Source organism: Tachysurus vachellii, chromosome 3, assembly GCF_030014155.1.
Source record: "Tachysurus vachellii isolate PV-2020 chromosome 3, HZAU_Pvac_v1, whole genome shotgun sequence".
Taxonomy (NCBI): Eukaryota; Metazoa; Chordata; class Actinopteri; order Siluriformes; family Bagridae; genus Tachysurus; species Tachysurus vachellii.
The window spans coordinates 12,148,370-12,176,361 of NC_083462.1; the positions used below are offsets into that span (position 1 = coordinate 12,148,370).

A 27,992-nucleotide genomic window follows, 5' to 3' on the forward strand; every position below is an offset into this window, starting at 1 on the left:
TCTGGTGAGCAACCGAATAGAAACCTCTGATGACATTGATAACGAAGTTGCTGTGAAAGAGAAAGTAAGACAAGTATTAAACAAAGATGAGTATGAATCTATTTTTGGTGGCACAAACACTGAAACTGTCATCTCAGGATCATTACCAAGTTTAGAAGGCCAGTCAAAAATATCCTCCAAAACTTCCAGTAAGCGAGCTGATGCCGAAGCAGAACTTGCAGCTAAAGTAGAGCAAGCCAAAGCCATGCAAGAAATCTACGATCAGCAAGCGAGACTACACAAGATGGAAAATGACTGGAAGGTGAAAGAAGCAAAAATGCAAGCAGAGATTAAACAAAGGGAAACAGAAATGCGTCTAAGACTTGAGGAGGAAAGAACGAGGCTGCAGATGCTAAAGGCTGATAAGGAAGTCAAGGTTGCTGCAGCTCGTGTGAAGGCATACAATGATTTTGAGGGAAATCCTGGAGACCATGATGAGGAAAGAGTCGATGTAACTATGCCTAACTGGATAGAGGCTAATAGCAAACCCCAGCTAAATCCTGAGGTAGAGTCTTTCCATCCTCATCAGGCGTTTCAACAGCCACAGATAACTCAAGATACATCAAGCTTAACTCAAGCATTAATAAACTCCCTGAGTATAAGTCGACTACCCATTCCAGAGCCGACAACCTTCACTGGTGATCCGCTGAAATTTATTGACTGGAAAATGTCCTTTACAGCACTTATTGATCGCAAGTCAATTTCAGCGAGTGAGAAGATGTTCTATTTGAAAACCTATCTTGCTGGAGAAGCCCGCAAGGCTGTGGAAGGATTCTTTTATAGAAACTCAGAAGACGCATATCTGGGCGCCTGGAAGGTTCTCAAAGAGAGATATGGAAATCCATTCATTGTTCAGAGAGCCTTTAGAGAAAAACTAATGAAATGGCCGAAGATTGGTGCTAATGATCCTCTGTTGCTACGAGAATTCACTGATTTTCTACAAGGCTGTGTGGAAGCGAATCCTCATGTGAAAGGATTAGATATTTTAAATGATTGTGAGGAAAATTACAAACTACTCAAGAAATTACCTGAGTGGATTGTACGCAAATGGAACAGAATTGTGGTGGAAGAGTTGGATGAATCTGGTGACTATCCAAGCTTTAAACGGTTTGCAGAGTTTTTAAGGAAAGAATCGAAGATAGCTTGCAACCCTGTCACCTCTTCACTCCTGATGAGTTCTAAAGTCTCAGATGAAAGATTACCCAAAAGAGCTAAGGCTCTGAACACTACAGCTCAAGTTAAGGGCTCAACAATAAAGAGACCAGAATTCCATTCAACACCGTCATGCTCTGTTTGCAAGAATGAAACGCACCATATCACCAAATGTCCTGACTTTGCAGCAAAATCCAAAGACGACAAAAGGCTTTTCATTCGCGAGAACCACCTCTGTTTTGGATGCTTGAGGAACGGGCATATCACAAAGGACTGCAAAAGACGACACACCTGTGGCACCTGCGGCCTTCGCCATCCAACGTGCTTACATGAAGAACGTGACAAAGGGCCCATAAAGGCACCAAGATCAGACTCGGCTCCTACAGACTCACACAAGCAAGGAAGTCCAAAAAGTCATGTCTCATGCCCTAACACAGTGTGCATCAGCCACCTCTAGCATTGTTCCTGTCTTCATCTCGACAGTGGAGGAACCACACAATGAAATTCTTACGTATGCCCTACTTGATACGCAAAGTGATTTGACTTTCATCCTGAAGGATTTTCTGGATGAGCTACGTGTAAACAGTCAGGCAGTAAAGCTAAGGCTAAGCACCATGGCCGCTACTGATACAGTCACCTCAAGTTACAAGGTTAACGGCCTGCGAGTTCGAGGACTCCAAGGAGGGAGGGATATTCAAGTGAAGCAAGCCTACACTTGTGATTTCATTCCCGTGGACAAAACTTATATTCCAACTAGGAAAACAGCATTACAATGGCCACACCTAAAGCACATAGCCAATGAGTTACCCCCACTTCAGAGCTGTGACATAGGGCTACTGATAGGATATGATTGTCCTGCAGCTTTAGCTCCTCTAGAGGTTATTATTGGCAGTGAAAATGAGCCATTCGCTCAGAAAACAGAACTTGGCTGGAGCATCATAGGCCTTTGTAATCCCCATCTGGATAGACAAGGAAGCCAAAGCTTTGTTCATCGAGTTTTAGCGAAGGAAATGTCAGTCCCGTCTGCTAATGAGATCTTAAAGGTGCTAGAGTCGGACTTAAATGAGAAGAGTTCAGAGGACAAACATGTATCCCAAGATGATATCTGTTTCATACGACTTCTCACTGATAACATCAAGCAGAACGATGATGGACATTATCAGCTACCTCTTCCCTTCAAAGGTAACGGTCCTCCCTCACTACCCAACAACAAGAAGCTTGCTACTGCACGACTACAGCATTTAAAGAGGAAATTAAAGAACAACAAACAGTATCTTGAGAGTTACAAGACATTCATGGACGAAATGTTTAGCAAAGGAGAGGCAGAGCCAGCCCCCGCAACATCTGATGGAGAAACATTATGGTACATACCACATCATGGAGTTTATCACACTCAGCGACCAGGCAAATTGAGGGTAGTGTTCGATTGCTCTGCAAAATTTCATGGAATTTCTCTTAACAATACTCTTCTCACCGGCCCAGACCTGATCAACTCCTTGGTGGGAGTATTGTGCAGATTTAGAAAGGAAAACGTTGCTGTGACATGTGACATCGAAAAGATGTTCCATCAATTCCTTGTTCCTCCTGACGAAAGAAACTACTTGAGATTTTTATGGTGGGAGGATGAAGATTTGGAAAGAGAACCCCATGAGTTTAGGATGGCTGTGCATCTCTTCGGCGCTGCCTCGTCTCCTGGTTGCGCCAACTTTGGCCTAAAGTACTTGGCAGAACAAAATAATTCTGAATATCCATCAGCAGCATCATTCATTAATAAAAACTTCTACGTAGATGATGGCTTGATCTCCGTTCCATCGATCCAAGAAGCTAAAGAGCTTATAGTCGAAGCACAAGCACTGTGTAAGCGTGGTGGTCTGCGCCTTCATAAGTTTAATTCAAATGAAAGGGAAGTCCTCCGCAGTGTGGATTCATCCGAAGAGGCAACAACCACCAAACCACTCAACCTTAATCCTGAAGCAACAGGATATGTTCTCGGCATTCAGTGGTCGACGGCAGATGATACATTCAGTTTTGATGTTAACCTGAAAGACCAACCATCAACACGTCGTGGGATTCTGTCGGTCATTGCTTCCTTGTACGACCCTCTCGGGTTTGTAAGCCCTTTCCTCTTGAAAGGAAAATTCATTCTTCAGGAGCTGTGTCGCAGAAATATTGGATGGGATGATCTCCTTCCCGCTGATTTATTCCCACGGTGGGACGAGTGAAAAAGTAGTCTCCAAGATCTGAAGTACTTCACCATTCCAAGATGTTATCATCCGCCATCCTTTGGCATCATTGTTAGGACAGAGCTGCATCACTTCTCAGATGCAAGCAATCTAGGGTACGGTGCATGTTCTTACCTTAGGTTCAAAAATGACAAAAACGAAGTGCACTGCAGTCTTGTAATGGCCAAAGCTAGAGTTGCTCCCACAAAAATTAAGAGCATTCCAAGAATGGAACTGTCTGCAGCTGTAGTTTCTGCCAGAATGAGTGCTATGTTAAAGACTGAACTCGAAATGAAAATCGATCAGGAGTTCTTTTGGACTGATTCGCAGGTAGTGCTGGCATATGTCAACAACGAAGCAAGAAGATTTCATGTGTTCGTTGCAAACCGTGTTCAGTTAATCAGAGATATCACAGATGTAAGTCAGTGGTATTATGTCAACACATCTGAAAATCCTGCTGATCACTCCTCCAGAGGTCTTTATGCCTCAGACATATACACATCATCCTGGATAACAGGACCTAAATTTTTATGGGAAAATGAAGTGCTTCCAACACCCAACCCTTCTAGCAGTCTACTCATTGGTGATCCTGAGGTCAGACCAACTCAAGTATTTGCAACTAAAAGCAGTGACAGTTTAGACTTTCCTAACCGATTTAATTGCTTTTCCTCATGGAGAACACTCATTAAAGTGCTCGCTAGAATAAAAAGACTAGCCTCAAGTCAGCAATATCCTACTGACATTGTCACTGTGGAAGAACGTGCAAGAGCTTCTGAGGTCGTGATTAAACTTTTTCAGCATCAATCTTTCTCTCAAGAGATAAAGAGGATTCAAGGAGGCAAGGCTCTTCCAAGCTCAAGTACGCTCTTTCACCTCAATCCTATATTGAGAGGAGGTCTTCTTTGTGTTGGAGGAAGATTGCAACTAGCATCCCTAAGTGAAGAGCTAAGACATTCAGTGATTCTGCCTAAAGACAGCCACTTAACCAAACTTATTCTGGCCCACTATCATGCCAAAGTTTGCCATCAAGGGAGGTATCAAACACTCATGGAACTCAGAGCAAATGGATTTTGGGTGATTGGTGGAAGTAAATCAGTTGCTAAATTGATACACCGCTGTGTCCAGTGTAGGAAGCTCAGACGTCCGACAGAACAACAACAAATGGCTAAGCTCCCTAAAGAGCGCGTCGAAGCCTCTGCCCCCTTTTCCTACTCGGGTATGGACTGCTTTGGCCCATTTGTTATAAAAAGAGGTCGAAAGGAGTACAAAAGGTATGGACTCATCTTTACTTGCCTCTGCTCTCGAGCTGTCCACATTGAAATGCTCAAAGATCTGTCCACAGACACATTTATCAATGCCTTGAGATGTTTCATCAGCCTTCGAGGGGCCGTTCGTCAACTCCGCTGTGACCGTGGCACGAATTTCGTGGGAGCTAATAAGGAGCTCAGAGAAGCTCTCAAGGAATGTGATGTCAAAGTTCTGGAAAGGTTCCTTGTTGAAAACCAATGTGAATTTGTCTTTAATCCCCCCTCAGCGAGTCACGTTGGTGGTGTCTGGGAACGACAAATAAGGACAGTTCGCAATGTGCTTAATGCCACCCTTTCAGTGTCCAGGCAGACTTGATGATTCTTCCCTGAGAACATTGTTCTATGAAGCGATGGCTATTATCAATAGTCGTCCCTTAACAATAGATGGATTAAACGACCCCAAGTCACTGGAACCTCTAACCCCGAACCATCTCATTCTGATGAAGTCCAAGATTGCTATTCCTCCGCCCGGGAAATTTCAAATGGAAGACATGTACACGACAAAAAGGTGGCATCAAGTTCAATATTTGATAGAACAGTTCTGGAGTCGTTGGAAAAAGGAATATCTCATGAACATTTCCACACGGCAAAAGTGGCATACACCCCGGCGCAATCTGAAAGTCAATGACATAGTCATCATCAAAGAGGACATGATGCCAAGAAATCAATGGCAATTAGGCAGAGTTGTGGAAGTCATTCAGGGGAGTGATGGTTTAGTTAGAACTGTTAAAGTTCAAACAGGTGAGCGAAAACCAAACAGCAAGCTAGAGCTGCACTCCAAACCTACCATCCTTGAGAGGCCAATTCAAAAGTTAGTGGTCCTGCTTGAGAGTGAATGATTGATGAATACCGTGACACTCTTGTATCAGACCATTTCTAAGTGAGTTATTCATCAATGTTAAGAGTCTAACAGCAGTCATTAAGGTTAAAATCATGTATGATATGTTTGTTAGTTTTTCTTGTGTTATGCACCATAACATGATTTGGTCCGAGTGTAATGACCGCCCCCCTTTTTCTCTCTTTAATCCGTCACTAGAGGGCAATATAACAATGTTGGGGAAAATGAGGTCAGAGGTCAATCTTTGTAGCAAATTGGTCACATGTCATGTTAGCTCAAACTGCAGAGACGATGATAGAGGAGTTTGTATAATGGTTTAGTTTCCCCTTAGGAGTGCGGAACGAGTTTTACGGTGTCTTGAACGGTGCTATTGAACCGTGCATTGAAAGGATAATACAGACCGATGCAAGGAAAGGGTTTTGCGTCAAAATTAAACGTTCAAACATCAGTGAAATCTCTCTGCCTTATTCTTTGGGACTAAGGGGCCGCTACAGTGGTCGTTCTGTGCTCTTCTGAAGTCAACAACCATCTCTTTAGTTTTATCAACATTCAGAGACAGGTTGTTGGTTCTACACCAGGTAGTATATATATGAGTGTATATCAATAATGAGTTTAACTTGAACTTGTGTCTGTGTGGCACAAGCTCTGCCAGCTCTCTTTCTCTCGTTCGCTCTCGCTATCTCTCGTTCGCTCTCGCTATCTCTCGTTCTCCGTCACTAGATTTTATATTACATGGTATAACATTTATGCTGATGATTCAGATAATAAACAGGCTTTAAAATATCACAAGCTGAGAATAACCCTTTCCAAAGCAATTATTGTTTTTTGTGTCACCCAGGGATACAAGAACATCATGAACACCTTAAAACATAATCACACTATCAACTTTTTTTGCCTTAAAGACAAATAAACTGTCTTTATCCTAGGTTAAACAACAGTCTGCAGAGAAAACTCAGTTGAATATGAAAGAAATTAACATTATTAGTTTGATTCTTTTCTGCTTCAATATAACTTGTAGTCAAGTCCATAAATATTTGGACAGTGACAAAGTTGCTGTTATTCTAAGCAACTTATCAAAGCATATAGAGATAATGAAATGAAATAATGACTATGAGCCCAAAGATAGTATTTCCATCCAAATTTGTGTAAGATTTGCCACACTCTGGATATGTGCACCTTTCCCTAAAAGAAATTGGACAAACTAACATTATCATAAATATATACTGTTTTAATACTTAGTAAATCCTTTGCAGTCGATAACTGTAGTATGGAAACCAATGACATGACCAGGGGTCTCATTAATAAAACTGTGCGTAGGATCCCTACTAAAAGTTTACGTGCGCCAAAAAGCCAAAAATGGTGTACGCCAAAAAAAATTACGATTTATAAAACTGTGCGCACGCACACCTGTAAGCAATGTTCTTTTTATAAATCACAGATCACCCTGTGATCACGTCATGTGCGTACGTGAACCAGCCTCATATCCCGCCCTGTACACGCCCATTTTTAAACATAAATAGTCAATGCAAATCACCTCATGATTGCTGTTCGGCATGTAAATGAGAGTGGAATCCCATATATACCTGGAAAACTGGCATGCAACCCGCCAATTAATTAATCCAAGAAAGTGAAAATGTGAAAATGTTTCTGTTACTTTGAATAATGGCGACAGGTGAGAAAAGAGGAAAGAAATGTAATTTCTCAGACACTGAGATTGAAACACTTGTAGGGGAGGTGGAGGCTCGTGTTATTTGGTGGCCATAGCAGTGAGGTCACTAATAAAAAGAACCAGTGTGAGTGGCAAAGTATTGCTTCTGCCGTCAATTGTGTCAGTGGGACAGAACGGACAGTTGCAGAATTAAAGAAAAAATGGTGTACAGGAACCTGAGATATACTTACTTACCCATATTAAGTATACCATTCAAAACGACAGATATTATGGCACTCAGGAACGGCTGTGATATACCAGACCTATAGGGTGAGATGATAGATTCCAATAGAATTATTTCATATACAAAACGGTCTTAGAGACAAATTTGAGGAATACTTAGTTTTTTTTATATAAATAATTTACCTGTCTGCCAATTCCCGCTGGAAACAGCCGGTTGCCAAGAACCCCAGAGTGGTGAGGACTTGTATTTGGACTGGGATGGCATGGTTCCGGCGTGTTGCCCTCTCTAATACTGGACCCAATTCAGCACATAGATCCAAGAGCACAGCTCTAGGGAATCTAAATCGGCTTATTAGACAGTCATCATCATGGGCCAGGAAATCATCATAGTCCCTGAAAACTCGTTCTCTCCTTATTCTGCCATTGGCGTAATCCTCCAACAGTACCATCATGAAGCATTACATACCCGGGTCACCGGAGGATTTATATGTTTCTAGCAATTAGACAGATCGTTAACACCTTGATAAAATCACAGAATTAATTTGTGGGCGAAAATTTAAGATGAAAATGTTATAGTGAACACATGCTTCTTCATGACGGTTTTGTAATACTGTAATAATGAACACCGTAATACTTAGGACCGATGATGAGCAGCGATTGTGCTTCATGACTGTATTTGCAGACTTTGACATTTTATGATATATGTACATTAAGGAAAATATTTCGTTTTCACACTGTGTTCTGCAGTTCTCTAATAAAAGGGTATTTCATGCTATTTTGTATCACATGTAGTCGCATCATCTCCTCCTGCGCTCCCGTTGTGGACAATGTGACTAAGGCAGCGCTGATTATTATTATTTTTTTTTTTTTAATACATTTTGAATTACGTTTGGATTTTACTAGATGTATATAGCCTAAAACAATTGGCACAAATAACACTGTTGGATTTAATCTTCATGATAATGTGGATATAACATATGAAATGGAGTGAAAATTAAATGTCATTAATTCTTATAATCGTTCTTCTCACATTTATTTTCTACAATCTAACTTCAGTTCACAACCTCACCATCTGTGTCGCCAATTCCCTTTGTCTCCAGAATGTGCGTACGCACGTCTCAAAGTTTGCTTAAAGGTGCGCACATTCTCCCGTCAAGTTTGTTTTTTATAGATCACAACCTTTGCGTGGGAACTGGCGTACGTACGTTTCCAGCCCCGTTTTGTGCGTATGCACACTTTATAAATGAGACCCCAGGTGCTGCTTTTTCACTTAGATTAATGTTAGGTTAGGTATGCTTCGGGTCATTACACATCTGCGGTGTAAAGATATAAGTTCTGAAAAAATTGGCTGCATCTAAGCAGATATACAACCCTATGCAACTCAGGATTCACCATGCTGCTTTTGTCGGTAGTCACATTGTCAATATATAGAAGGGAGTCAGTTCTACTGGCAGACGAACACAACCCACAGCCTAAGATGAGGTAAATCATGAGCAGTTCCTTTCCTTATTCATACTCTTCTCTTCTCATCCTCCTGGTCCAAGTTGATCTCTGTCTCATCTGTCTGTTGATTAGCTGTATTTGTAGGTTCATATATAATGCTTGTGGTTAACTCTAAATTGTTTTTTTTATCAAATTTTAAGGCTTACCAATTGTTTACATTTTGTGCTGTCTTGCACATTCAGTCAATTGCTGTTTTGCACAATTCATTACAATACCTCATATAACTACCGCTATTATATTAATTGTACATTCCTATATTTTTGCACATGTACTGTAGAATATACAGTATGTATATTGGTCAGCGCTGCTTTTGTGTATTGTCTGTAGTGTTTTGTATCGTTTGTTTGCACTGTCTTTTGTCTTGCACTGTTTGCACTAGATTTCACAGATGCACTTTATGTGGCTAGGACTAAATTACTTTAAGTCCTTAGCTCTGCGTTGTTCTATGTAGCTCTGTTTTTGTTCTATGTAGTACCATGCTCCAGAAGAAACCTTGTCTCATTTCACTATGTACTGCATCAGTTATATTTGGTTGAAATGACAATAAAAGCTTCTCTACTCTGGTGAAGTCTTTTCTTGATTACTGACTTTGATGCTGATACACCACTGAAAAAAATACTGTTGAACATATTTAATTCAAATGTGTACACTTCCAGGTGATTGAATTGAGTAACATTAACACAATTAGGTTGTGTTCGTCCAACAAAATTTGAGTGTGTATTTTCCAAGCCCTGGATAAAACACTGAGCTCACAGCTGTGTTGAGAGTCAAAATAACAGTTCTTTTTTTGCAGCAGCAGCAGCAAACACTGCACTATTCTACCACACATGCCTAAATGAAATCCTATAGATATTGTTTAGTTCCCATCAGCACCAACATCCTCATCAGATTTCACCATGTAACTGGTAACTACATGAACTGATCACACTCACTCTACATCAGTCAATCTAGTCATTATAAACTTCATTACTTTAAATTAAGTTTAGAAATGAAATCACATTTTGTACAGAAGCATAGTAATTTTATGCTTCATATTGAGAGTAGACCTTTTGTCTGCTTTCTTGTAAGCAAAATAACGTAGGATTAACACATCTGGTCAAAGAACAGCTAAGCAGCCAATTCTCTAAATGGGGTGTGGCATGTATAAAAAACAATGTAATTTCCACACATTCTCAGAATAAATTGTAAATTCAATTAATTTTATTTGTATAGCGATTTTAACAATTGGCATTGTCTCAGAGCAGCTTTACAGAACATGAGAAATATAGTACAAAAAGTTTATTATACAAAAACTAATATTATACAAAAGGTCAAGATTAATATGTTGTTAAGATTAAGCTGAATAAATGTTAGTCTGCTTAAAAAAATACAATATATTTTCAATAATAAAAAAATTTACTGAATCTTTCACATTTTCAAAAATGTGAATGCCCAAATATTTATGGGACTGACTACACACACATTACCTGTATCTGAACCTGACAATTCCTAACAAATTCTAACAACATCTTTAATTATTCAGACGTGATGTCCACTGTGTGCAGCTTGCAGCTAAAGTTTCTAACTTTTAGTAGATGCCCAAAATTGGAGGTTAAATGCAAGGTCATGATAATTGAGTGATTAATTTGAATGTAATCATCCAGGTTTTTATATATATATTATACATATATATATATATATACACATATACATACACACACACATACACTATTATCATCTCTAAATCTCCTCATTGTGTGAATGGGTGTGTGTGTGTGATTGTGCCCTGAGTTTAGTTGCCACCCTGTCCAACTAACCAAATAACAATCCGTGTCCCCCAGTATACCACTGATAAATGTGGTAAACGCAATATGATCCTCAACTGCCTTCAAATGAAGCTTTAAATCAGAGTAACTGGTATCAGTTGCTGTAAATTTATACATAGATTTGTTTAGTGAATTTTGCAAATATTTTCATGAACCTTGTCATTTTAAATGAATGACTTAAAGCAATCCAAAACAAATCTATAAATTACAATAAATTTGGATCAAAATGGCACCCTATAACAGAGGTGCCCTTTTGTCGTTTTCAGTCTTGTAAGCATTGCCTTTTTTGCTCTTGTGGGTGTCGTTTAACTGTAAACCATCTGTGTTATGAACAAACTTTATGTGTACAAGGGAGAGCAAAGAAAATAAGAGTTACTGAAACATCTGTCAGGACAAACAAAAGTTTGTGTTGTGATGTAGGAATGGAGCAGTTCAGATAAGGAGCAAGAGTGTGAAGGGCTTTAAAGGTCATACGGAGGATTTTGGACCGAATCCTAGATGCTACAGGTAGCCAGGGAAGGTGATGTAAGATGAGTGCAATGTGAGTGGACTTGGAGGAGCAGGTGAGGACTCCTGAGTTATGACCTTGGATGATAGCCGAAAAAAGTGTAGTCAAGAGTCAAGACAGGGAAGAAATAAATCTATGGACGCAAATGTCTGTGTCTATAAGCCTAAGAATGTGATGGAGGTGAGTTACGTTGGTGATCAAAAAAATAAAAAATAAAAAATTCTCACATCTCCTTACTAATAGATTGATAAATGAGGCCCATTGCTGGCAAAGTATATCCAATAACCTTTTATACTGACTAAATGGAATCTTAGCAATCTTAGCAAAAGGGCATTCATCAAAACAATGAGACATTGTGTGTATTCATACACACACATTGAAACATTTACACAAACAGCACACATTACTGGGAGTGAAGTGCTTTCGATGTTACTAAATAATAAAATAAGTGGCAGGTAATGAAATGATTCAAAGGTGTCCTTGAATACAACCCCTAGCAGATTAGCATATTTACAGCAAGCAACAAAGGCCATCTGGTTAGGAATGCTGGTATATCGCTTGGCATGACAGGGACACAGAAAGCAGGGCAGCAGGCTTTACTTGCCCTGTAGCATGAACCACTTTTGTTACTGAATAAGAGCTGGACGAGAGGGAACTGTAGGAATAAGAGAAAATGAGACTGCCATAGAGTATTGGAGTACTCTCTCAGCACTCAAAATATACCATAGATGCTGGACAGTGTAAGAAACAACAGGCTGTATTTCAGCAATGTTTTTTTTTGTTTTTTTTTTAAATATGCAACTTCCTTAACAGACTCTCTATTACAACCATTCACTTAAACAATTTCTGGGCATTATTTAGCTTAAAATGGGGCAGGGGGCAGTAATGGCTCCCAAACTTCCCTACTGTAATGTAATAATATGTGACTTCTTATTTTAAAAGCACCTAATCAAGAAAGGAAAATGTTTCATGTAATTTTTTTACAATTAATTTATTCACTTTGGATTGATTACATGAAATGATGACATGCTATGTATAAAAACAAACTAACACAGAAGAAAAAAATCGACTAGACAGAGAAGTCAGCTTTTATTCTCTACTCCAAAACAGATCTCTCATCTGTTCTAGAGTGAAAGGCATAGTTTGAGACATATTTACAGGTGACACTCCTTCACTTTATACATTTACCTATGCTGAGGCGTGATTACTCGACTATATGGGAAATTAAGGGCAAAGTGCACAAAACAGCACATGATGTAAGCTTCGTTTCTTTTACTTTTCCATTAATCTAAGAAAAGAAAAACTTAAAATCGCTAAAATGCATCAACTTAACACCAGTAAGAATCAACACTTTTTTTACACAATACCCAGTCACTTGTCAATAACACGCTACAAATACAAACTCACAAGATCACATCATCAGGACTTCTGGTAGTTCCCAGATTATCAAAATCTACTAAAGGCGGTAGAGCGTTTTTGTATTTAGCACCTAAACTTTGGAAAAGCCTTTCTGACAGTGTTCAGGGCTCAGACACACTTTCCCAGTTTAAGTATAGATTAAAGACATCTCTTTAGCCAGGCATGCACATAACACATTCTATAACAGTGTGCCCCAGTAGATACATATTATTATTTTTGTTACGTGAAATTCACGTAAATACTTCAAAAGATTCTAGCCTTCACTCAAAGTATTGTCAGTATCATACATAATTAGAATGCAAAATAGAATCATTTTCACTAGTGCTCTCAGACTTTTAGACCCCGCAATATATAACTGTATACGACTTTATATTGCTATAGTATACACAAGTATAGTGAGTCTGTGAAGATTAGTCCAGGGGTCCATGTCAGATTAGTCCAGAGGTCCATGTCAGATTAGTCCAGGGGTCCACATCAGATTAGTCCAGACACACTTTCCCAGTTTAAATATAGATTAAAGACATCTCTTTAGCAAGGCATGCACATAACACATTCTACAACAGTGTGCTCCAGTAGATACATATTTTTGTTACGTGAAATTCATGTAAATACTTCAAAAGATTCTAGCCTTCACTCAAAGTATTGTCAGTATCATCCATAATGAGAATGCAAAATAGAATCATTTTCACTAGTGCCTTACATTGTTACAGTATAATACAAGTATAGTCTGTGAAGATGGGTTCCAAGGTTGAAAAAACATTTGAGAACCACTGAACTAGACAATAAATCCTAGACCATACTCCACATCAAGCAAATGGAGTTCATTTGTGTTAAAGCTATAAATAACCACTCATTTATAGCACTGAGATGAGTAAAGAAAGAGAATTGTATTCAAAAGTGAGACACAAAGATGATCATAGTATGACCAAGGCTGCACATGAAACACTATGAAAGCCACGTGCGCAAGAGTAAAGAATTACAGGTGTTATATAGATATTAAGTATACAGGGTGTGTGCTCTGTAAGATTTGCACTTACCGATCGGTGAGTCTACAATCCTCGTGCGAAGCAAAACGTCTGTTTTGTCTTTTATTCAGTTATCACGTTCACTGAGAAACACGCGCGCGCATAGTTTGTGTGAAATGTCTGACTGACTCGTGCACACGTGAATGTGGTGTTACCTCTGTTCTAGTGTACAAGCACCACACATATCCGCTCAATCTCACGCACAATTCCTAGGAATTCTCATGTATCCCATGCGTTCTTCACAAACGAACAAACCCGAAAGAAGACTGTGCACTCGTTAGAATAAAGTGCGCGAGCGTGTAATCCATGTCTATTGTGTCAGGGTTCTGTCTCGGAATCATGACGCGCGAGACACCCCCCCAAAAAAAAAGAAGCAAACTAATAATATTTTATCTTGTAAAACTGTGCAATCTTGATATCCGTATCCAGCACTCCATATTGCGTATGTTCTTGAATTTGTTTTTTTTATATTCTTAAATGCGCTTATTTAACATACACTGCAAATATTGTATTGTTTGAAATCAAGGAGACATTTTTACTCACTTCTGCATGATCACAGTTCAAAGGCCAAATAGTTCATGCTCAATCAGTGTCCAGATTGACGTCACATCCTAATTTACATATTGATGCATTGTCATGATTGAAAAGGCACTTCATAAGAGGGAATATATAGATTAGTATTGTATTTTTTTATATATATAGAATGGAGACCTCTGGTCCATGCAATACGACTATTTGCACATTTCCAAAATACTGTAAGTTATTACTCTGGAACTAGACATAAAGGAAATGTTTATAGGTGGAATTAATCCGCTTTTAATAATTATCCAGCAAAATGTTTTAATATGAATAACGTACGTGAGTGCAAACAAAGTTGATAACAGATGTCACAGCCAATAGTTATAGCATTTCCTCTAAGCATGTTTCGTGCTGTATTCGGCTCACCTCGGCTCTGGGAACATAAAATTCCTTCATTGTGTTAACGAGGGCGTTTTCAGGCATCAGCTGAAAGACCAATAGGAGGCGCCATCAAACAGGCAGGTAATGCTTGATGATTCTCATCTGTGTCTTGGTAATACAAGTCTAATTATTTTTATATCCCTGTGCTTTTAGTGACTGTATACATATTTAAGAGAGAGAGAAATAGTGTGTGTGTGTGTGTGTGTGTGTGTGTGTGTGTGTGTGTGTGTGTGTGTGTGTGTGTGTGTGTGAGAGAGAGAGAGAGCGAGAGAGAGAGAGAGAGAGAGAGGAGAGAGTGGGTGAGAGAGAGAGAGAGAGAGAGAAAGACAAAAAGAGAGAGAGAGTGTGTGTGTGTGTGTGAGAGAGAGAGAAAGAGAGTGTGTGTGTGAGAAAGAGAGAGAGAACGAGTGTGTCTGTGTGTGTGAGAGAGAGAGAGAGAGAGAGAGAGAGAGAGAAAGAGAGAGTGTGTGTGTGTGAGAAAGAGAGAGAGAACGAGTGTATCTGTGTGAGAGAGAGAGAGAGAGAGAGAGAGAGAGAGAGAGAGAGAGAGAGAGTGCTTGTGCCACACACACACCTATACAGAATACACAGATAGTAAAACTGACCCTGACAGAGCGAAAGCTGAGAGTCTGGGATGGGCTCTTTTTTTTCGTCGTCCTGATTTTAGAGCTGTTGTAATTGTGCTGAATAAACACTAACCTCGATCTCAGCAAAAAATAAATGCCTCCTGTGTCTTCCTCCACACCCTCACACACAGGGGTTCTCCAGTAATATTTTTGACCTTCATGAGTTTGAGTTACACAGTAAGGAAACAATCATGACAGCTCCAGGATTGTCTTTTGTTGGTACCAGCTAGTCAGCTGTTGGAGATGAGTGATGTATATTTACCCCTGTATAGTTAATGTTCTAGATATAAAAAGCTTGTATGTATGTATGTATGTATGTTGATCTAAAGCAAATATGAGTATATAATGTACGAGATAATCCATGTACGGGTTCATGCTATGAGCAGCCAAGTTAAGGGGTAATTTTATTTATTTTTACTATAGTTAACGTTGACTGCAGCAATACAATTTAAAAAGGTCATGAGTGAACTGTAGCCATATCAAATGCACAAAATTATCTTACATCTGGTCAAAAGGTCACTAGTCACTTTTTTGTGTACTGTATGCTTTGTATTTTGAGGAATGGCAAGTCAAGCCAAGAAAAATAAGAGACTTGATGGAAATGTGATGCAGATCAGCTGAATAGAGTTATGCAATACAGTGTGGATCATGTCACCATGAACAATAAAACCATTTGTTTCAGTTCAGGGAATACATTTTTTTTTCCACAGCACAGTTTGTTGAGAAAGTTGAAGAATCTCAGCATTGAACCTGAAAGTTGACAAATAGAATTATGAAATGTGTCCAGTTGTGTCTCAGGATCAAGTTTTACTCACTTATGGATGAAGTGACCCTCCACTTCATCTTCCAGCACCTGGACCTCCCTGGAACCTACGCTAGGATCCTCTGTGCTACATGAAAAGCTCTCCCAGCTGAGCGTGCCTGACTCCACCTGCAGGTGGATCACAGACTTCAAGACTGAAAATATGTTCGGAAATTATGCCTCTGACTTCCGGACTATAAATACTGCTGCGCCCTAAGGCTGTGTACTTTCTCATCTGCAGCAGGAACAACCTGGAGTTCAATACAAAGAAAACATTGGAGATATTGGTAGATTTTAGAAAGAACCCAGCCCCTCCCACCCCTGTCACTCTGTGTGACACACCTGTCTACCTAGGAACCACTATCACCAAGAGCCCCAATTGGAAGTTAAACATAAACTCTCTAGTTAAAAAAGCTCAGCAGCGGATGTACTTCCAGTGGCAGCTGAAGACGTTCAACCTACCAAAGGCTATGATGGTGCACTTCTACACCTCCATTGTTGAGTCTATACTCACCTCCTCCATCACCATTTGGTACTCTGCTGCCACTGTCAAAGACAAGAGGAGAAAGCAGAGTGTCATTCGTTCTGCAGAGAAGGCGATCGGCTGCAATCTACCACCTCTTCAGAATCTGTACACTTCCAGGACAATAAAGCAGGTAGTTAGGATTGTGGCTGACCCTCTCATCCTGGACACAATCTCTTTGAGGCACTCCACTCTGGCAGAAAGCTGCAGTCTATAAAGTCTAAAATTTTATGCCACAAAAACAGTTTCTTTCCATCTGCAAACGGCCTAATCAACAACATCTAGGACCCGGCATGGTCCGTTATTTGCCACATTGGACAATAATAAACAACCCCACCACTGCTTAGATACAATACATTACATTAATGGTCACAAATCTGACTGTTATAATGCACATTCCTTTCTCACACTAGTCCACTATTGTATATCTTGCACTAATATACGTTTATTTTTTTCTTTCAGTTGTACTATATGTAACATTTTTAATTGTATATTTGCACTGGTCACTTTGCACATCCTGCATAACTTCTTTTTTAACCACATATTTAGCTGCTAAGCTTTTTAAAAATGTAACTTCTCATAAAGATTTAATAATATGGGAATGTGCGTTGATGCTTGTCAATGAAAAGACTCACAAGTAGCCAATACAGATACAAACAAATTTTCCAGGACCGGTTCTTACTAGTACATCATCTGTACTAGTAAGAAATGAAAACATTTGGGAACTTTCGGTTTGCGTGTGTTAAGCGCATTAAGATCTGATTGGTCCAGTTGAAAGCGCTTAGTCTTCCTGACCAATCACTTCCACCTCGGTGAGTTTTACTTCACCTCTTCTTGAAACGAGAAAACTTCCGCACTTTACAGCTCATCTGTTTGACGCATTTAAAAATGGGCGCTTGTATGGCTTTGTGCTCTCTGGCAAACTGCGTAAGTGTTTATTTATTTTTTTGTTTTTAACATTTTGTAAGGTATTATACCACAAAGGATAGTTGTTATCTTTAATAGTTTTCTTGATGATTTCTATGACTAACTCACTGTTTTTCCGGGTTCGCTCTAGTGTTCCATTAACGCATTTATGGCGATGTCTTATTTTTTTCTTCTTCTCTTCTTTTGTCCACGCTTTTTAAACACAGTGTGTCTTTGGGTCAAGTCAGAAAAGATAAAAGCGTTCAGTGTTTGAATAAAGCTTCATTTGGATTTAGTAGCTCTGATTTACAGCATGGCATATGACCGTGACGTAGTTTCCACAAAAAAGGCTAACCATAAGGCATTATTTGTCAAAATATCTTCATTTGCAACAGCAGAAATTTCATGGATAGCGCTAATAGGTAAACCTTTCTATAAACTCTTTTCATGTCACATGAACTGAGTTGGTGAGAGTTGTCTTTAAAGCCAGACCATTTCCCATAGTGCACTTTGGTGTGAATAACTAAACACATTTTGGCAAATTAATGAATTATTTGGTCATTTTTATCTCTTGTAGGCATCTTGTTTGTGCGGCTCTGCTCCATGCCTGTTATCAGGATGTTGCCCCTCCACTTACAACTCCACCATCACTCGCCTGGCTTTCTCCTTCTTCCTACTGCTTGGCACAATTGTGTCCATCATCATGATCCTGCCTGGAATGGAGTCTTACTTGGAAAAGGTACAGTACATACACTTAATTATTTATTTTATCTTTATTTCTAAGCATACCGGGAAATATATGTGACTATCTGTAAAACAGTCTGAGATGGGCTGCTGGGGTGTAGATACTACTACTGGTGCTAGTAATAATAACAACAATAATCACGTTGATATTAATTCATTCATCTTCAGTAACCTCTCCATATAGAGGCCCTTTCATCGGGATCATAATAGACCTGGAGCCTGTCCCAGATTTACTGGGTATGTGCTGAGAATTTAACCAAGATTGAATGCTGGTTCATGCACACATTTACACATTATTACACATCATTAATATTTGGGTCAATTTAGCCTTGCCAAGAACCTGCTGGAGAAACCTGGGGAGAGAAAATGCATAGAAAATTGGCACAGACAGTAAACCAAGGATCAAAGGGGACTATGGAACTGTTATTATTATTATTATTATTATTATTATTATTATTATTATTATTATTAAACAGTTATGCATAGAGGTCTATTGTCAAGATTCTAACTAATTTTAGATTTATAAAAAAGAAACCATTAAAGGAAAGTTTTTAGACATTTGATCTTTCAGTTATCTTGACCCGGGGGGCACGGTGGCTTAGTGGTTAGCACGTTCGCCTCACACCTCCAGGGTCGGGGTTCGATTCCTGCCTCCACCTTGTGTGTGTGGAGTTTGCATGTTCTCCCCGTGCCTCGGGGGTTTCCTCCGGGTACTCCGGTTTCCTCCCCCGGTCCAAAGACATGCATGGTAGGTTGATTGGCATCTCTGGAAAATTGTCCGTATTGTGTGAGTGAATGAGAGTGTGTGTGTGCCCTGTGATGGGTTGGCACTCTGTCCAGGGTGTATCCTGCCTTGATGCCCGATGACGCCTGAGATAGGCACAGGCTCCCCGTGACCCGAGGTAGTTCGGATAAGCGGTAGAAGATGAATGAATGAATGAGTTATCTTGACCCTTGATGGATCTGCTGTTTATCTACAATTATAACTCATATAAACCCCTAAAAAAAATCACCTATTGTTTTTTTCTGTTATCCTGCTAACTCAGGGGTGCCCAGTATTATGTGCAAAGGGCCTGTATGGGTGCAGGTTTTCATTCTAGTCAAGCAGGAGCCACGCCAGATTCCACCTGTTTAATCAGCTGATCTTAGCTTTCAGTAGATTCAGGCCTGGTTTCTGCTTGGTTGGAATGAAAACTTTTAATTACACCAGCTTTTTTGCATTAGATTGAACAACCCTGCACTACAATCTCTGATGGATGGACAGACACACACCCACACATGCAAAAAACCTTACAAAAGTAAAACCATAAAAAGCCTTTAGGTGTAGTGTACTATTGTTTTAATCCTGATCACCACTTATGTTCTACAGATACCTGGATTTTGTGAAAACGGCATGTCCATACCTGGCTTTGAAGGAAAGGTAAATTGTGAGGTAATTGTCGGCTATAAATCGGTGTACAGGATGTGTTTTTCTCTGGCCTGCTTTTTTTTCCTCTTCTCCATCATCATGATCCGAGTGCGTAGCAGCAAGGATCGACGGGCCTCAATTCAGAATGGGTATGTTGCTCAGTTTTGTGTATATGTCAAACTAATTAATCATTGTTTGTTTTGAGAATCCAAATAACTGCCATAATCCAGTTTGCAATATTCCAGTATATTGCAGTATTACAATATATTTCAATTTAAATAATGCTTCTGCAGTCTAATCGTAGTCAAATTTGCTTTTGAGAAAAATGTGTGTTTTTTGTAATGTACTTGCATGCATTATTCCACGTTAATTCATGTTTGTTGTGTGTGCTTCAGATTCTGGTTCTTTAAATTCTTGATACTGGTTGGAATAACTGTAGGAGCTTTCTACATTCCAGATGGCACATTTAACACAGGTACAACTCTTTCAGTTTAACAAATTTAAAAAGATATTTACAATTTACCCAATTTTTATCCATTGAATAAAATGCATTCACACTCACAAACAGAGTTTAACAAACTGCAGTGTGTTCTTCCAGTGTGGTACTATTTTGGTGTGGTTGGTTCCTTTATCTTCATCCTAATGCAGCTGATTTTACTGGTGGACTTTGCTCACACATGGAACCAGAACTGGTTGGAAAATGCTGAGAATGGCAACGGAAAGTGCTGGTATGCAGGTAAGATCATCCACCAATTACTGACACTTCAGTTTGATGTTGCTCTATAGTCTTAATGACAAAAATCTCTCCAGCTTCTCCATAAATATGCAGCTGGTGCTTGACCAGGCCCCGCAAAGTCACACCCCTTACTGACCCAGAAAAAACCTTTCACATTGTGTCAGGTAATGGATCTCATTACAGCTCTTTGATATCTGCACCCCTTTGCCACCACCAGCCATTACCATAAATAGTTGTCATCTGAGGCCATTTTGTGCATGAGCAGTAAATTTGGATGGAAAAACACGATTCAAACTCAAACTCAACCGCCTCCACCTTGTGTGTGTGGAGTTTGCATGTTCTCCCCGTGCCTCGGGGGTTTCCTCCGGGTACTCCGGTTTCCTCCCCCGGTCCAAAGACATGCATGGTAGGTTGATTGGCATCTCTGGAAAATTGTCCCTAGTGTGTGATTGCATGAGTGAATTAGTGTGTGTTTGTGTGCCCTGCGATGGGTTGGCACTCCGTCCAGGGTGTATCCTGCCTTGATGCCCGATCAAGTCAAGTCAAGAAGCTTTTATTGTCATTTCAACCATATATAGCTGTTGCAGTACACAGTGAAATGAGACAACGTTTCTCCAGGATCAAGGTGCTACATAGAAACAAAGACAGGGCTAAAGACTTGTAAGTAGTCTTAGCCACATAAAGTGCAACTGTGCAACCTGGTGCAAACAGTGCAGGACAAGACAAACAAGACAGACAAGACAGTGCAGGACAAAAGACAGTGCAGGACTAAAGACAGTGCAGGACAAGACAGTGCAGGACAATGACAGTGCAGACACAAGTTACAAGACAATACAAAAAGTACAAAAAATGCAGTACACAAAAGACAATAAATAGTAAACAGTCACAGAAACAGCGCCGACCGACCAGTGTTAATACTGTATGTGTTAATATAGTATGTGCGAAATGGCTGAGATATTGTACAGTATGTGCAAAAACGGCTGAAATGTTGGGACAGTTTGTGCAAAAAACAGCAGACAAGGTGTGCAAAACAGCATGTAAACAGTTTGCTGGATTGTAAGCAGCATGTAAACAGTATGTTGTGTCAGTGTGTGTGTTTTGTGAGGGTCTATGCAGTCCATACAGATGATGTGTGTGTATGTTGTGCTCAGTACAGTACATTTCAGTTGTTGAGAAGTCTGATGGCTTGTGGGAAGAAACTGTTACACAGTGACGCCTGAGATAGGCACAGGCTCCCCGTGACCCGAGGTAGTTCGGATAAGCGGTAGAAGATGATTGAATGAATGAATGAATTGTACTTTTAGTAATCATACTCAAAATCCTATACAATCAGCTAATGACCACTTCATCTCCACTTCAAAGCACTGCAGAATTTGACTTGAGCAATGTACACTAATTATTGTTTCTAATTTTAAAGATGAGTTCAGTGTGTTTGCACTAATTTCTGACTAATAGAATGCATTAGAAGTCATTCATGAGCATTTCATAAATAAACTAATACCACTAAGCTCTTCAAATATTAATTTGTATATAATTATTAGGCATGCAATATTTTTAAACATGTGTATTAAAATTAATGGCCAATTAATATTAAATACGTTAAAATAATTTGAAACCATTTTGTCCATGGTGATTACGTTTTTTAAGTGATACAACTAAGACTTATTTCTGACAATTTGTGCCTGATGTATCTGATGTATGAAAAGTGTACTCTGGCGCCCCCTTGTGTGCAGAGACATATATCCACCAGATTAACACTGTGACTGCATGCTTGCTATGCCATAAATGGATATTGTCCTTCTCAGTGTCCAGAGTGAATTGCATGATCATTTTTGACTTACCTCTAGTCCCAGCTCCTTCCTCCTTCTTCATCCAGAACAAGGTTTACCTCTCTCCAAGATTTGAAGAGATTGAGGTGGTATATACATAATGCATTGTCTATACCTGTTTGTTATACCTCATAGGCAGTGGTAGAATGCCCTTGACAGATAATTTAGTGCTTGAAGGGGCTTTAATAAATGCATTATTTGACTCAATGTGTGGAGTTTCACTTCTAGCTTCAGAAATTTGTAAAAATTAGTTTTGCTGTGTGAAGGTCCCTTCTGACATTGTTTTCAGAGGACATTTCCTGTGCTGTAAAAAAAAAAACCTCTGGGTCATATTTTTGATGGGTTTATTTAAAAGGCTCTTTTAAAAGAATTGATCAAAAGCTCCATAATTTATCATTTGCATGACATGAATATAGTCCCTTTTTTTTAAGATTCTTGAGGACTCCTATAAATGTGTGCTCTTGCATGCTTCTTTAAATTGTCATATGCAAGTTCTTTAGAAGAGACTGTTATTATGGAAAGAGATAACTTTGGGTTGACTAGAGGGTTTACAGGTTGACAGTCCTGGCATAACACACATCAATTGTGTACAAATGCTCTACCAAAAAAATAAAAAAAGGACTATTAGTCAATTCATTGACTCCTTCTCTGAACGTCCAGGATTATGATGATTTCACATGATGAAGCATTTCCCAGTGGGAATACTTCATTTTTATACTTTACTACTCAGTGTGATGAATGAATGAATGAATGAATGAATGAATAATGTATTATTCTAAAATTGTCAGGTCTTATTGTTGTGCCAAAAGTTGCAAACAGTGAAGATGTTCCTCTTTTCTCCCTACAGCTCTGTTGTTCTTCACATGTGTTCTCTATGCATGTGCTTTTGTTGCGATGGTGCTGTCCTATGTGTACTACACCCAGCCTGATAACTGTGCTGAACACAAAGTATTCATCAGCCTGAACTTTATCTTCTGCATCATAGTGTCTGTGGTCTCGATTCTACCAAAAGTACAGGTAGTTCTCTCTCCCCTAAGTTCTCTGTCTCATAAAAAGATTAACATTTGCATCAACAAGCGATTTGGGAAACACAATGGATCATGCTGTTGTAGGAAAACAGTTCTGTGGCAGTGTGATGTGGTCAGAAGTTAAGCAGAAGAGATTCTCCAACCACCTCAAATAGGATATTTTCTAATAACAGTGCATCCCAGAAACAACTTGTCTATAGAAAAGCCTTTTAGATAGCAGTAGCTTAATATGCACTCTCTGCTCTTATGTACGGTTTGATATAATCGCCGTTTGTTTGTGATCGTATTCATATTTCATGTTTTTTTTGTTTTTTTTTTGCATGCGTGAAAAGGATGCTCAGCCTGGCTCAGGACTGCTGCAGTCCTCTCTCATCTCTCTGTATACCATGTATCTCACCTGGTCTGCTATGAGCAACAACCCCAGTAAGTCTCACTTGCACATTTGTTGCATTTTATTATATGGTGATATTGAAATACAAACACTTTGACACTAACATTATTTTAAGATTATTTTAATTGCAAACAAAAACTGAATAATGAAAAGTGATAGCCTTGAGGTATGGGCACAGGAATTGGATGAAGCAGGTATTGTTTTTAGGCATCATTAATGAGTGTGCAGTTCAATAATCTGGTGAATTAGTGAATTAATAATATGACTGATAAGAATGTTAACCCATGTCATTAAGATTGGCAATTTATGAACTTCCATTTGGTTATGGAATATTGGCTGTGGTTGTGAACCCACAGTTGTATCTGCTGGTGGTACCCCTGCAGAAACCTACAGCAGGTTCTTCAAAGTTGTAGGACAATCCGATGTTTTTTTTTTTTTGTATTAACTTTAAGAACAAATCAAAATTACTTAAACTGACTAACAGAAACGGCTATGAAAATTTGTCTTATGACTTGTCTAAACTGTATATATAGACTGTTGTTTTGTGTTGAATACATATATTAAATAATACATTTATTACAAAGAAGGGGTGTAAAAGTGAAATAAATAACCATTCTGCCCTACAAATTCAAGCAGGAATTCTCTCAGTACACATGCTAATTTTTGTTACTAAGCATACAGTAATGGGCTTAGAGCTATTTTGGATGTGCTGTGACTGGGCAGAGTAAATAAGTTTATTATTTGGGAATTGTTTAAACTTCAAAAAAAATTAGTTATTTTAATCTTGGATCATTTAAATTTTTTTATTTAATTTGGTCTAAATTTCTCATAAAGCAATGTCTTTTCTTGCCTTAGACCGGAAATGTAACCCCAGCCTGCTAAAACTGGTTACCAATACCCCCACCACCACTGCCGCCCCATCTCCCACCATCCCCCTTGGGCAAGTCCAGTGGTGGGATGCGCAAGGAATTGTGGGATTGGTCATCTTCCTTTTTTGCACACTGTATGCCAGGTGAGCATGTTTTAGAAGCTTTAAATTTAAAGCACTAGACACTAAAGCATGTATAGTCAAGGTAAGTGAATTATTAAGTGTAAATTCTGGCCAAAAAGAAAATTTATAACCCACTCAAAATGGTTAGCAAGTTGGTTTACAAATGTAAAATTTAAATGACTGTTTAATAAAATCCATAGTAACATAATAAATAGTAGTAGTTTTTTGAGCATAATGTCTACATTTAATTTGTTGTTTAACCAAATTTTAGCAAGACTTTTTATTTTAAACAGCTTTTCAGCATGCACCCTCACAAGAACTCACCAAGTCTTTAATTATGGGGGTTGGGGGGACTTAAGATGGATTTCTGGATGTGCAAGAAGTGTCAGGAAACAGATGCATGAACATGGGAACAAAAGAGGGCAGAAAAGTCTTTTCTGTACAAAAATTCACTTATTCTGTGAAAACTGTTATTGTTTGGAAATAACTGACTTTTTGTTTAACTTTTGAATATGTTCTTTAACTTTTATACATCATACATTTAAAGGAATAAGCTCATTCAAAGAAAACAACTCATAACCCAGGATTGCATAACTTAGTGGTTTCATACATGGCTGATGGCTTTGTCAACATGGATACCATGGTCAAATATTGATTTTGTTTTGTGGTCTGAAAAAAGTGCCATGTTCAGGTCTTTGTTTTGGTTTTTGTTTGAAGGAAAGACTTCTGTAATTTGTATGCGAATGTTGCAGGACACATGTTTTAATGGTCTTGTGGGCTATACAAGAATCTGCATACGTTTTCATTGCAGGGGACAAAATGCTGGTTAAACATAGTTAAGCAGAGCAATTTTTAATCAATGAGATAAAGAGCCAAAGGTCACTAGGCTTGGACATAAAGCCTACATTTGAAATGAAATTCGCACATTTATTATTTTAACCTTCAACACATTTCTTGCAGTATCCGATCATCCAATAACTCTCAGGTGAATAAGTTGATGCAGACAGAGGAGAGGCAGGAGTTGGCTCTGGACAACGAGGCACAAGTCGGGGAGGATGGAGTGAAACGTGCTGTGGATAACGAAGAGGAAGGAGTGAGCTATAGTTACTCTTTCTTCCACTTCTGCCTCATTCTTGCTTCTCTTTACATCATGATGACCCTCACCAACTGGTATCAGTGAGTATCAAATTACTCTAAATGTTTAACTAAGTATCTGAAAATAAATAAAAAAAGCTCCTGTCTTTTATGGGCTGAAAGAAATGTTTTGCCTTCCAGTAGGTCCTTGTTATTCAATAAAGCACATACAGTATACTAAAAACAGAGAAACACCTTCTATGTGCAGAGGTACATAAACACTACAGGTTTTTGAATATAAACACTAAAAGAGGCATTAGCTTGATTGAAGCCATAACTGGGACCACTGGAAACCTGTCCAGAATTGGCTCATATTGTCAATCTGCACAGTAACCCTGAGAGAGGTAAAGAAGATGACAATGTTGTCGTTAATTCTGTTTCTCAGAGCATATCACGCAATGCTGCTTGTAGGGCCTAAATTTATTGATATTGAAACAAGAGTCCACAATCTTTTTTGCTGTTCATCACCATAAACAAATTTAGATTAGACTCCATATGTTATGTAGGTTCCCGGTGGAGAATAAATACTTATTTTACACTAAAACCTAGTTACTTCTGAAGGGAAGTCTTGGGTATAAATAGAACTTTGTACAAAGCAGTACTCCCAGATGTACATTCAATTTTCTGGAAGCTAACTGTGGACATGGCAATGATTTTGAAAGTGACCAAGCACTACTCTCATATAGGGAAGGGCCTCCCTTTGCTCTCAAATCATGCTCAATTCTTTGTGGCATGGATTCCACAAGATGTTGGAAACATTCTTTTGAGATTCCGGTGAATCTGCTGTTCTATCACATCCTAAAGGTGTTCTACTACTGGAAAGTTCACTGAAGATCATTGAACCCAATGTTCATGAAATCAGTTTAAGAACGACTTTTGCTTTGTGAGTTGGTGCAATATCATGCTGGATACCATTTAACAGTAAATATAAAGTAATGTTTTCTTTAGATCAAGCTTCATGGCCACATTACAGTTAAACCTGTAACATTGACTAATGAGCTTAATGTTTAGTAGCAAGCAGCAACATTTGACTTGTAAAATTAAGCAATTCCATGCAGAGGTAGAAATAAGAAAATAAAGATTGAAATTTGATAGATTGAAATGGATACAATAAGATTGAAGATTGAAAATAATTCTTACATTAAAAGGAAGTAACAGTATAATTGTAGCTGTCTCTTTCTTTTTTTTATTTTTTTAATTTCTCTTATATGTCTGTGTTATTTTTTTGAAAGGCCTGACACAGACTACAAGGCCATGCAGAGCATAATGCCTACAGTGTGGGTGAAGATCAGCTCTAGCTGGCTGGGCCTGGCACTGTACCTCTGGACTCTTGTGGCTCCTCTGATCCTCACCAACCGAGACTTCAGCTAGGCAGCAAAAAAATCATTCCACTGCAAGTCTGTCTGGCCTTATCCACAAGCTAAACTCATACTCGCACCTAGCATCTCTGTAGTTGTTGAGAAATAAAAAGTTTATAGGAAGGAAATTAATACCTATACATGATAATTATTTGAACATAATCTGATTCTAAATGACAGATTGTACACTATAGACTTCCTTTCTGATGGCAGGCTAATTTCTCACAACAAATTAGCTGTTTTGTAAGATAACTTGTGAGATTTTTTATAGGACAGTGAGAAAATGCATACAAAGAAAAATCCAGGGAAGCCATTATCAATAAATGGATTTCCTCTCTTGTCTCATATGTGCTGTCTAATCTTCACTTAATTCTAAAACTCTATTATTATTATGGTGTATGAAGCTCAGAGAAGGACAATTTGCTTGTTAATGCACAAACAATCTGGAATTGTAGCATGTATGAGCTCAACCAGTTATGCTGTTTTCATTTTCACCCTGCTCAGTAATGTCAGGTCAGACCTGCTGTACTGTATTAATAAAATCTCAGATTTTTTTTTCGAGCACAATTTGACCAAAGAGAGAGCTTTTATATTGAATGTTGATCTTTGAAGGAACTGATGTTACTTGCACTTTACATGCTATCCTGCAGAAAATATAAAAAAGATTTTTGCTGTACATTTGTCTTATTTATTTATTTTTTAAAATAGGTGAAATTCTGTGTCTGGTAAGTAGGTAGAGAGAGAGACAGGTAGTGTGCATGTGAGAGAGAGTGTATAGGTTGCTGGTTCAAATCCGGCTCCGAATCCTAGCCACTAGACCACCAGGGAGAGACGGTCCATGGTGTGG

At 38.8% G+C, this 27,992-nt stretch overlaps 2 protein-coding genes across 2 annotated transcripts in view; both read left to right on the plus strand.

Annotated features, from left to right (window-relative positions):
* Positions 1-27,992, plus strand: part of apoea (apolipoprotein Ea) — a 335,076-nt gene that overhangs the window by 265,214 nt on the left and 41,870 nt on the right. The window lies entirely within an intron of this gene.
* Positions 17,439-27,821, plus strand: LOC132842841 (serine incorporator 2-like). Its single transcript, XM_060865748.1, has 10 exons — positions 17,439-17,547; positions 18,104-18,265; positions 19,640-19,827; positions 20,074-20,153; positions 20,277-20,414; positions 23,091-23,260; positions 23,604-23,694; positions 24,518-24,674; positions 25,614-25,829; positions 27,020-27,821. Exons 1-10 carry the CDS (start codon positions 17,509-17,511, stop codon positions 27,156-27,158), a joined length of 1,380 nt encoding a protein of 459 aa, XP_060721731.1. The 5' UTR covers positions 17,439-17,508; the 3' UTR covers positions 27,159-27,821.